At 39.9% G+C, this 12985-nt stretch overlaps 1 protein-coding gene across 1 annotated transcript in view; it reads left to right on the forward strand.

Annotated features, from left to right (window-relative positions):
• LOC111238140 (syntaxin-1A-like) overlaps window positions 1–12985 on the forward strand; it is a 61209-nt gene that overhangs the window by 37111 nt on the left and 11113 nt on the right. The window contains exons 5-6 of the mRNA XM_022767541.1: window positions 1237–1310; window positions 1999–2107. Coding sequence (XP_022623262.1) covers window positions 1237–1310; window positions 1999–2107 — 183 coding nt within the window. The remainder of the gene's footprint in view (window positions 1–1236; window positions 1311–1998; window positions 2108–12985) is intronic.

A 12985-nucleotide genomic window follows, 5' to 3' on the forward strand; every position in this document is an offset into this window, starting at 1 on the left:
ACTGTTGCAATGGAGGGACGCTCCTGGGTTTTCACATTCAAACAATATACAGTTGTTGCTAAGGGGCTTAAAGAACATGTGCTAAAAAAAGCAACCCCCAGTGGCTGGATCGAACCAGATGGAACAATGCACAGACGTTAACGTTGAATAAAGTTATGTTAAATTCTCATGTTTTTCAGAGATTGCCGAATCATTGCACGTATGACACATGAATATATTCCCGAACTTGAAATTTCTTTCCTCACACGCCCGATCAGCTGTGATATTCTGTTGTACCTGTTTAACCTGCCAGCTCAACAGGGAGCTGCACAGTATATACAGAAAAAGCAATGCCCCTGAATGTGCAGGAGCTGGTACAGCCATCTCATCCCACTTGAAATTACAGAAAAATGGGAATGCAAATGAGCCAGCTCTTACATGTCACAGAATTCAGTAGTTGATTGAGTACTTCTCATCACCTAACATTGACAGTCTCTTTAATTTATTATGCTCGGCAGTGACTTCCTCAGGTGTGACTTTGAAGCAGCAGTCAGGCAAAAGTTGCATTAGAAATTGCAGAAGAAATAAAAGAGCAGAGTTATCCCAGTAATTTATACTTAAAATAAATGTCTTAATAGTCAGCCCTTTACCACATTTCCAGTTTTTCCCTTTCCATCTGAGTGACTGATTTGATGTGTGATTACTTAATATTTGTGACACTCTAAGTATAATATTTATATTATTATACTGAAACATAATAGCCCTTCTGACTGTAATTGTAGTTTTATATAGATCAGGTCATATATCAGATCAGTTATATGGTCTGACGATCTTTCTCTCTCTGTGTGCGTCCAACACTTTGGTTCAGAGCGAGACGTCGTGACAACTACTGGCCAGATTACCATCAAATCTGATAGGTATATTCATGCCCTCCGGAGGATTATCGATAATGATTATTACTGCAACCATCTGTTCAAACCTTTCCTTGACAAACACATGGCAGGGTATCTCTCAAAAACAAATGGCTGGATTTCTATGAAGTTTACTGTGAAAATTCATTGTGTCCTGAGATCGAAGAGATATGTTTCTGATGACCCCCCCGATCATTTTTCTTACACCACCCTCAAGTCAAAATGTCAGCTGTGCACACAAAATAAAGCACTGTATCTCATAACTTTATTTGGTGTTCTTGCTGTTAATCTTTAAGAACCAGTTTTCACCAGGTGATTGAATGAATATTTTTGTGTATCTGTCCAGGTATCCAGCACACCATTGAGCAAGAGGAAGGGCAGAACAGGTCATCAGCTGACCTGAGGATACGTAAAACACAGGTACGGTTCAGGAGGGAAAGCAGCAGAGTCAACAACTGTGTCCCAATTGTATACTGCAGAACAATTGTGAACAGTATGTATAATACTAACTGTACTAGTAAGAACACCAAGAAAAAGCTAAATGGAGCTTTCTCATTACTACCTGCAGTTTGTTTGAAATTTGCAGCTGTGAGCTGCTCTTCCATGTTCTCTGAGAATTGCATTATGGGACAATAGTGACCATCAACGACTGCTTTGAGTATGACTCATTTTTGTCATTTTTTTCAGTGTGAATACACTATGTACTGGAATATACCATTTGCACCTGCCCACCCCGTGTCCGTTCAGCATTTAGAGAATTGATTAAGTTAGTGTCTATGGTTACACTTTATTTGGATAGTCCTCCTATAGTGTATTTAATGTTAAACTAATGTTCAACAATGAACATTTTAATACATATATATCATATTAATATCACATTAACAATCATACAAACATTCAACCAACAACTAGTAAAACATTCAGCAGTGAGGGTAAGGGTGAGCGAAACAGTTGAATTGTTGAATCTCAGCTAATAACCTGTTGAAATGTTACAAATACTCTCTAGACTCTCTGAAGGCCGACTATCCAATTAAAGTGTGAGTGTGTTTACTGCTGGCATGGAGCAGGTTTCAGTGAAATGTTTTGTTGTTCCTCACTGTATCTCCAGCACTCCACACTGTCCCGTAAGTTTGTCGAGGTGATGTCAGAATACAACACCACCCAGTCAGACTACAGGGAGCGCTGCAAGGGACGCATTCAGAGACAGCTGGAGATCAGTGAGTAGACTAAACCCTCCAACACCCCACACACTAACTGCGCACATCTCAACACTGCATGCATCTAAAACATCTGCGTCTATTTTCAGTCACAGGGTGTTTCAAAGTTCTTTAAACGTTGAGATTCATGAGAACATCTGCACAGATTGAATGAGCTCATGAGTGAGCACTTGTCCTAAGTCAGACTACACAATCACCTCTTAACACGCTCTGTTCCGCACGCTACACACTTTTAGTCCTGTTCTATACTGGGAGAGCGAGGGACTGGGAAACAAATCAGGAGGAATTAAAATCGTTGGGAAATAGGGAACATCGTCAAACTTGGACAACAGTGGCGGAAAATAATCATGGCATGCCAATCTTTGTGTTGGTGCATCATGTGGCGCCCCAGATGCGACACTGGTTGATATCCACCATGTCACACTACAGGGGATAAAACGACTGACTGTCGTCCTTGATGCTCATTTTCATTTCTGATGCTCCGGGTTTATCAGATCAGTCTTATATGAGCTTTACTCATATGAGCCTACCTACCTTTCATACAAAGGTCACTGTAAGTTGGGTGAAACTTTTGGTCAGCTTTCATCCAAAATGGCTATTCATGATAGCTTTTCATCCTGCATCTTCATCGTCCCTCTGTTATTAGTCAGGTGTTAGTTTCATGTTCATTAATCTGAAAATATAGTCTGTATGCACATTCCTCCACCACTTTGTAAAAATTCAAAATCATTTTACATCTGTAGAGTAGATCAGTGTCAGTGTTAATATGTCTACATACTCTGATGAAAAACTAGACCCTGACAGAATTATGGACATACAAACTGCTGCAGCCTCGATTTGTTTGCGTATTTATTTATTTTTCCAAAATGTTCACGACAACTGTTCAGTCAGTTCAATTCAATTAGGTGATAAGAGGAGCAGGTTCTTTCTACTTTTTAAATTTTTGCAGCCTTTGCTTTGTGGATTCATGCAGGAGAAATCATCTTTATCCAGCCAATGCTGGAAACACTTATCTTGATTTACAGTAATACGTCTGTTAAAGTACCCTTAAATAAATAGTCACCCATTCACTCTCCTGCTCCTGATATCATAAACCCAGATATAATACTTAATTGAATATATTAAGTGAATTATTTTCTCCTGCAGTCATGTTATTTATTCAATCTGTTACATTTATTATTAATGAAAAAAGATGATTCAACTTGGCTTGAGAAAATAAACTACCTCAGCTCCAACCTGTTGACTGTTTATGCGCTTCAACTTTGTCAACTTTATTGTCCCCAAATGGAAATTTGTCTTGCTGCCAATTAAATCACAGAACACAGACTTGTTCTGGCTAACTGATAAAACAATGTACATAAGTGACAGCATAACATAAAACCTAGAGTACATCCAACTGTTATTATGCCACCCAAAAAAAGTATTTTATTCTATTTGTATTGATTTGTTTATAGAGAAATTTCAATTTTTTATTTTGAATTTGTCTGGTGTATTGTACCAAAACAACCATTCTCACACTTAAACCACTTTCCAAAACACATACATCACCAACACCCACACCCATATACATGCGCATGCCAGGTTGCTGCAGCTCAGATCTGAGCTCCCCTCACTCATGTCACACTCTGTGTGTGCTATGATTTGACAGGTATTAGCTGCGGGCCCCAGGCTCCTGGACCAGGCATCTGACATGGCCTTTGCCACGGCATCCTAGCAGGCTGCACTGAGCCAGCTGCCCCTTACAGTCATTGTGATAGTCACCTTATACACAAAGGCAGGCACACACACTTGGATACAGAGAAGAACACTATGACTCATTTCGTAATAATAGCAGAGGAGAGCAGGGGTAGTTATGTCGCAGGGCACTCGGCGTAGATGTAATTTCCTCTACCCATCTGTCAGTTTAGAGTGGACACATGCAGTTGGGTGTGTATGTGTGAGCTCCACCCAATATATCTACACTAAATGGGGTCCAATGAAAATAACAGCAGAGGCAACTCTTTCTGGGGTTAATCAAAGGGCTAACACAAAACCCTTCTCATGGCGCTAAACACACCTGACTCACTTTTTCCTTGAGCTCCTCCATATCCATTTGGATTTGATTTGTCAGCTGGTGGAGTCACAGGAGGCCTTAGCTGATATCACCTGTCGTCAAGGAAGGGATTAGAAACACAAGGAGAGTTTGGAGATGGAATGAAAGCACGGAGAGGAAGGAAAGAAATGCAGTTTTTTGTTTTGAAATAAACAGGATTGCAAGTCTCCAGTAAAGCTTTTCCTTTCAGAATACATTAGGTCTAAATTTCGATCTATTTGAATACAATCCAATTCTTTTCTGGTTGTATAGCAAGAGAGCTGTGTTTCTGTTGTGCCAACCCCTTTGACTTGTTTGTATGTGAATCAATAAGAGTGTGTCACACACAGAGGGAAATCTAGTTTGGTCTGTCAGACTGAGTATCGATGTTTCCTCTGCTGCTTTTCCCCCTCTCCTGTTCGCCTTTACTCAAACCTGCTGGATACAGAGATAAAAGAAACAGGAAAGCAAAACTGTGACATACTGGAAACATGTCATTGTCAAGACAACAGCGTTTCTTGCCGCCGTTTGCATAGCCAACAGTGCTACAGTTACCGGAGTCTAAATATATCTCGACTTTACTGTACAGTATATTCTTGTGTTGCACTAGTTCCCAGCAGCAAAGCAGCAAAACTGGGCTTAAAATCTTTTCAGGATGGTGCTTATAGTTCTGTCACATCTTTGAAATATCAAGTCTAGCACCTTAATAAACAGTGATTTCTCTCTGAGTTATATGAAAGAAAAAAAAAAGAAAAAAACACTACCGTTGGCAGTTGATGGGCCTCTCCTCTAAAATCCATTTTAGCTCAGGTCTTTTAAAAGTAACTTAAAACCAGGCTGAAAAGTGTCGCTTCACTGCCGTCTCTGGTTGAAGGGTTGAAATCTGCTCCTGTAACCACAACCAACAGTGATGTCACAATGTACTGACATCACTGCAGTGAGGCGAGAGGTTAAACCACTGCAAGTAAACAGAGTCCAGAAGACTGTGTCCTACACGACACTGTTTACCTTTTCTGTTTCCAATAAAAATTTAAAGAATAGTTTTAAATAGTTGTAAACATTTTGAAAAAATAAACTGAGGTGAGAAAGTGACAACTCTGTCTGTTAAATATGAAGCTAGGGTACGATTAGCTTAGCTTAGCACAAAGACTGGAAACAGGAGGAAACAGATAGCCTTGCTCGTTCCAGAGGTGACAATATCAGCCTACCAATATCTCTAAAGCTCACTAATTGACACAATGTATCTGGTTTATTTCACCCATATTTTGAAGTGTAAAAACATGAATGGCAACCAGTGAAGACTCCAAGAAGTTACTTATCCCAGCCAAGAAGTAGTCTGGCACATAACCCACACACCCACATAACCCTCCCTCCGTAAAACCATGTGATGTTTTCACACTGCAGTCTTCGTACAAGTTAAACAAACAGGATGTGTGATAATTAATGATCTTTAGAGGTTCTGGCAGGCTGATTTTTTATTTATTTATTTTTTTTACCTTTGGACAGAGTCAGGATATGTGTTTCCCCGATTTCAGGCTATATGTTTAGCTAAGCTGATGGACTCCTGGCTGTAGCTTTATATATTACTGACAGATATCAATCTTCTCATCTAACTCTCATCAAAGAATTCCCAAAATGTCAAACTATTCTGTTAAAGGCACATCTCTTTGATTGAAACACTATTGTCACATTTAAAGCCAGCATTAGCAATTCTGTAGCATTTTAGTTCATTATTGATTGAGAATGCTGAATATCACACATTTATTTACTTCCATAAGCAGTGAGTAGACAGGTAATGCTCAGCAGGATGGAGGGGACGTTGGTCACAGGCATCGCAGGGCCTCTTTGACATTTGACTGTTACGTTTTATTTCCCAGCGGACACTCCTTTCACAGGTAGAGACGCAGTCACAATGCCAGGGAAAAGGACAGAGATGAACACAGACGCATTGTTCCTGTATAGCAAAGAGATTGATCAATATGTGTGCAAATAAGCTGCACAGGCTTTTCTCATTCCTTTGTAGGTGAAATTGCAGCGAACACGAGCATGAAAATCACTCGCTTCTTTTGCTCTGCATGCATGAACATTTGTGTGATTTGGCTTTACCCTCCGTTCCTTGGGGGTCTCACTTAATTTGCACTACATAACAAAGGAAATGAAATAATATTGTTACTGGAAGCAACAAAGTATGAATGATTTAATAGCCCGTAAACACTATAGGTGAAGTGAGACTTCTTGGCTTCATATTAGGATTCTCAGGGTTTGGGTCTCCATGGTAACAAATAAGAGCCTCCCTCTGAGCCTGTCAGGGCTTTAAAAAAAAAGCCAATGAGGAGCGTGTGTGTGTGTGTGTGTGTTATGTGTATATGTGCGTTCGTGCGTCTGTGTGGGAAGTGAGATAAATAGGGTAGGGTAGCACCAGAGTGCCATGGTTATTTTTTTCTTCACAATTATCCATGACTCATTGTCACTCCTCTCTGTCCTTCAACTCTAACTCTGACCCTCTTTAATGTTGTAGTTTTAGCCTTAATGATAGAGAGATTATTTATTATCAGAGAGGCTGGGAGAATAGGGAATCGATCACAGTAATGTGGTGAATGTGGTCTCTCACTCCTCTTTGTGTGCTGTCTTCATCCTCTCATTTGTCAAACTGCAAAATGTCATTGCTGAACATGAGTAGATTCTTAAGCACGGTAATGAAACAGCAGGGCCACTTAACTGCCACTAAATGAAATTCATTGGTGTGATATGGATATGAAGTATGAATTAGATACGATGTGCTAAGTAAAGAGACATGAACCAAAAAAAAATCATATGGGCGCACGCTCATGCCCTGGTAAATGTTAGAGAGGAGCTTCATCAGTATTCTGTTCATGATGGCAACCATTGGCTCTGACTCCCGACCATCATCACTCTCCATCAAACTACTTGCTCTTCCACTGAGGCCCCCACACTGACCACCCGACTTCATCACACATGTAAACATAATACACACACACTCTGATTAGGTCATGAATAGATGTTTTTCAGTTGCCTCCAAAATCTCCAGCCACAGCTGCTGAAGGTTCAGTGCAGAGAAGAAGTAATAGTCTTGTGTGTTTTTAAAAGGAATAGTTTGACATTTTTTGGGAAATACATTCATTTGCTTTGTTGATGAAGAAGACATATTATTGTTACCATGACGGCAAAGGTCCAGTATGCCTGTCGCTGGAACGCTCCTATGGGTTGTATCCAAGGGACAAACAATCTATATGGTCGTTTAGGTTGGAGGACTTGTTACAGCACATTAACTGAGCAAAGTTACTATTGCTTACAGGAGTTGTTTTTTTTATTGTCTTTTTTCCATTTTTTGCTTCTTTTCTCATAAAGTACTAGAAACTTTAACCTTGTTAGGCCCATAAAAAGCCTAGAAATGGAACAATCTGAGAGGAAAAAATTACTCTTACATTAACGCCACAACCCAGTGGTGAAAAGTAATTAAGTGCATTTATTCAGCAGTTATTCTCTACTTAGCTACTCTACTTAGGTACAATTCTGAAGTTTGAATGTATATATACTTATATTTATGTTAATTATACTTCTACTTCAGTTCATTTCAGAGGGTAATATTGTACTTTTTTACCAAACTCCATAGCTCTGGACGCAGAAAGACCTGCAGAGAGCAACAGGGAAGAGCACATAAAATGATAAAGCACAATACTATGAGAGAAAGAGAGGGAGGGGACAGGAAGCATTTGCATGAGTACTTATAATTTTGATAATTTAAAGTAAAGTGTTTTTGATTTAGGGGGATCTATTGGTAGGAAGTGAAAATAATATGCATAATTATGTTGTCACCGATCATTGTCATTAGTTGAGAATGCGCCCTTCATATCTACATGGCGAGCACGTCCTCTTCCTTGGAGCCCGCCGCGTTGCACCGCCATGTCTCTACAGTAGCCCAGAATGGACAAATCACACACAGGCTCTAGAAGGGGCCTGTTGTATTTTTACGTTACCTGAAGGCCACTGTAGCTTCTCCTACACACTTTGGAAAGGGAGATCAGTTGGTTACAATCTGCAACATCACCGCTAGATGGCACTAAAGCCGCCCTTAAATACATTTTTCTGATAATAATAACTATAAATGCAGAACTTTTACTTACAATGTTGTTTTTTTCATTGTGGTATTGCTACTTTTATTTAAGAGAAAGATGCTTCTTTTCACCATTTTCTTTTCAGCTTAACAGTGTTATGATGTCTGAAATGGCTTGTATATTTATTAGCTGCCAATGGTTGAATTTTATGTAGTTTGACTACTGAGATTTATATTTGCTTTCTCTGTATTTCATATCAACCCTTGGTCCGTGACATCGTGTTGACAAGAATTTGCAGATTACTTTACCTTTCTTTTTTGGTCTTGTTGGCTATGTATTTATACATGGATAAGAGTAGTATCATCTATATGACATAGCCATAACAACTGAGAGAAGTTAGACTAACTGCTCAGCTCTGGACACCATGTAACTGTTTGCAGGGTTGCAGGATGCCGTCATGGGCAAGAAATGGTACGTACTGCATAGCCCCACAGAGGATTTACAATGTGCAAAGGAAAGATTGGAGATGATGCTGACAGAGTCTGACTTTGACTTACAGTAACAGTGGGGCAGAAATGGAGCCCAAGAGAAGCAGCTCTGCAGCTCAGACACAAGGATATTAATGTAGGTGTAGGGGAATGTTTATGAAGTAGGACAACTCTGCCAGGGGAAATAAACATGGATGAAGAGCAAACACATGAGCAGGAAGAAGCGGTAAGACGTGCTGTGACACAGCAGGGTCAGTAGATAGAGATAGAAAGTTTGTTGGGGGGGAGGGGGGGGCATGGAGTGTTGAGGCAAACTTAATAAAGTACTGAATAAGTAGGTGATTATTTTTATACTTAAAATAGCTACACAGCCAAAGATTATGAGGTCTGTTGAACGGGGAATGTGAAAATATTATCTGCAGATCGTAACCGCTACAAATGATGTGCAGACTGGCCGAGGCTGTTCTGATACTATCAAACATGACAGATATCTCCGACTCAGTATTTGCACCTGACCTGTCTTTTTAACACCCCCATATGCAGTGTTACTGGTCATGTTTTTTAAAGGCAAGAAAATCCAGCTTGTATATTTTAAAAACTGGACAGATAGAGTTGGGAACTGTTCAAAATAGGATAATATGTAAAGTATACACAGGTCTAGAGGTTTGAAGATTAATAACACTTTTACAGGATGAAAGATCACACCTGACTGAATGGGGTGGGGTTGAGATACAATAAGATGTCTGAATTGCTAAGCAGGCCATTTTAGGCGGAAGTTTACGCAGTAGTATTTGAAATGTTTCACCTGACTGAAGCTGTGTTTGGTGTTGAGAGCACGAGGCTAGCGGTTCTGGGACATTTGAGATGCCTGGTTGAAAGATGAAAAAATCCGCAAACACACACTTAACCCTGTAACATTCAGGTCAGCAGAAAGTAAAAATTGAGAGTGCTGCTTGTCTTGTAATCTAAAGGCATGATGGTATAGACCAGCGGTCCCCAAACTTTTTTCAGTGGGGGCCACATCAACTTTCCTTTCTGAGATGGGGGACCGAGGTTAGTCTATAACAGGAAATGATATGGGCCAGGGTGACAACCAGTATTATTGTGGAGATTACAATGATAATTTGTTGTAGCTGCCCTTCGTTTGGCACCACCTGTTGATTTGCAAAAAGAAGTAATAAAAAGTCTTCACATGTGTTTATTTGAAGTACCACAGATACTCCATTTATTTTATAGAAAATAACAACACAAACTGATGGTAATGCCGGGGGGGGGCGCCGGCGGGCCGCCGGGCGGCTAGCTCTGCTTGCTGGGCGCAATGCCTGTGCCGGGGTGGGGGGGTGCCGGCGGGCCGGCGGGCGGCTAGCTCTGCTTGCTGGGCGCAATGCCCATGGCTGTGCGGGGGGGGGGGGGGCGCCGGTGGGATCCCGTGGGGCGGCTATCTTGGCTTTGGCTGGGGGAGCGCAATGCCTGTGCCGGGGGCGGCGCGGGCTCCGCCGTGGCGGCTCAGTCTCTGCTTGCTTGGCGCAATGGTGTGCCGTGTTCGTCATGTGTTTTTTTCACTAGTAAGGCTTCTTTTTTGTTGTTTTTTTTTTTTTTTTTTTTTTTTTTTAGTTTTTTTGTTTATTTTTGTTTCTTTATTCTCCTTTTGTTTCCAGACAGTTTCTTTTTCTTCTCAACATTTTTTTTTTTCAGCTTGGTCGTCGTCATGAGAAAAACTAAGCCAGCCTTTTGATTTTGTTTTGGGTTGTGATTAATCGTTTGGCACTGCCAAAATGAGATGAAGTGACTTTCCAAAATTAGTGCTGGAGGGAAAGATGTTTGTTCAAATTGTGGATGAACCACGAAGCATTTTTTTTTTTTAAATGTGGGTTCCCCATTGGAAAATTGTTATAGATTCTTGAGATGTCCTTGGGTTTTAAGAAAAATCACATAAACAACTTTGGGTTTTTAAGTTGTTTTCATATACTCTTCTTGACCTCATGGGTTTTGAGAAAATATCAATGTTTGCCGTAATTGCTTGAGATGTGCGAAACACAGACCGTACCAAAACAATTGGCGGGGTTTTGACGGGGCAGAAACATGAGACGGGTTGTGAAAAGCAACAGTTTAGCTAGATCAATCTAACACTTTATTTGGAAGTAAAACATGAAGTGATTGTACTGTAATGTAGGCATGAGTTCTCGGCAATTCTTTAATATTGCACAGAAATTGTAGGTGTATTCAAACAGTCGCAATACAATCTAAGTTTTTTGAGATGAAGTGGTGTTCACACTGAAAAGTGAGTATACTTAAACGGTGGGCACAGAGGTTTTATTGGTTAATGCTAAATCAACCTAAATCATATCACATGAAATGCTCACGACACTGATGCTAAGCAGGTAATTAGCATGCTAAACATTGCATAACTTGAAGTGCAGTGGAGGCGGATTTTCTTCAGTAGAATATGAAGGTAAAATTTTTTCGCTAAGTAGGTGCTGCTGGAAGATTTAAAGGTACATTTCTGGCAACTTGTCCAGTATCTGTAAAAAATGTGTTTCACTCAAAACATAAACATCAACCCTATAGTGGTGTCACATTCAACAGTCGGGGACAAGATGTCTGTACAAGTTTATATTCTTCTGCTAAGTGAAAACTTTGACTCTGCTGGTTATGCAGAGGAAAAGTCATGTGGATACATCACCTGGGGCAGACTGCATGAAATTTTTTACCCATTTCATTGTTCAATCCATGTATTTTAAATTTTTCATTGATATTTTTGTTGAATTTTAATAAAAGTTTGATTTATAAGGTGGTTGATTTCCTTTGTATACTGACTGTAAACACAATATATATTATATATAGTTACATATGTATAAAATTGTATCAGTATGGCAAGGGTACGTCCGCACAGCTATTACAAAGCAGGTTTGTTTGGCCAAACTGCCGGGTTTGTATGAAACACGTCTGATCGTATGACTCATTTGTCTATTGCCTGTTTGTTTCTCTTCATTGCTTCCAGTGGCGCCGGCAAACTTGCCCGGTGTTTAATCAGTGGTAACTGATTAGAAACGATGGCTAAACTAGAAATAACATAGATCATCTAAGTAGCCAGTTGTCCAATAAAGATAGACGTTGTTTGCATCAGCTGTCTCTGCCACCTCAATTTTGATCACGGAATACACAATGCATGGTCATTATGGATTTTAGCAATTTGGGTGATGCATGTATGAATGAAGCACCGAGTGGCTTCGGTGAAGTTTGTTTATAATCAACACACTGACATGAAGACAGATTTAGATTTAACTTTTCCTTTAAAACTCACTCTTTATGCTTCTCCTCTGCAGAGAACGTTCGTCTGCCTGAATGAAAGGCTTGTGTTCTTTGAAACGAATGTGAACAGGATATGGGAAGAACTTGAAAACATGTTTTTCCCAGAGTTTGCACATTGGTGTTTAGCCTTTAAAGTCCTGTCCAATACTGCAGCAAAGTATTGATCTCTTGAGTCTTCTTGAAGGCCAGAGTTTTAACAGCGTATTGATAAGATTATGTAGATTCATTTGCGGGGCGTTTGGATGAGCTGTCTGTGCATGATATAAGACATGACACATCTCATCTAATTTTAACGTGATCGAGTTGTTGTTATGGGAATTTGAAAATAGGCTTCTGCTGGGCTGCCATAGGCAAACTGCAAATACCTGTGATTTTGAGAACGGCTGATAGATGAGTCTGTATACAGTATAAATCTGGCTTCTATAAGACTTTACATTTTCAGTCATGAAACTAAATATAGATTTCACACGGAAAAGCTTTCAAAGTTACAGGAATACTGTCTGTTTTCCTTTAATAATGCAGGTGTTGATGCTTCTTTTGGGGAGGGGGAAACAGATTAGGGAGTAATAGTAATTGCGCTGTCACTTTGTGATGGGTATGGAGCTTATTTTCCTGTGACAACTATTGCTAACAGACTGAGTTAACACAGATGAGGTGTTGCTATGGAGACTTAGTGAGGAACTGAGCAGCTAAACCTGACAATTTATCAACAAAAGGGAGTGGTATTTATAGAGCTGTTTTGTGGAAAACATCAAGAGGCAGCCAGGTTAAACACTGTTCTCAGAACACTGGGCTTGTTAATTAAACAAGAGCAAATGTGACAATTTTGTTTATGAAATATAACACTTGACGAAAGTGACCACATCAAAATTTCCACATGATAAATATTACTTTACTGTGAAGTAATGAATCCGAGAGAAATGTGGTAGCT

This window comes from Seriola dumerili, unplaced genomic scaffold (assembly GCF_002260705.1).
Source record: "Seriola dumerili isolate Sdu_G_001 unplaced genomic scaffold, Sdu_1.0 BDQW01001195.1, whole genome shotgun sequence".
Lineage (NCBI taxonomy): Eukaryota > Metazoa > Chordata > Actinopteri > Carangiformes > Carangidae > Seriola > Seriola dumerili.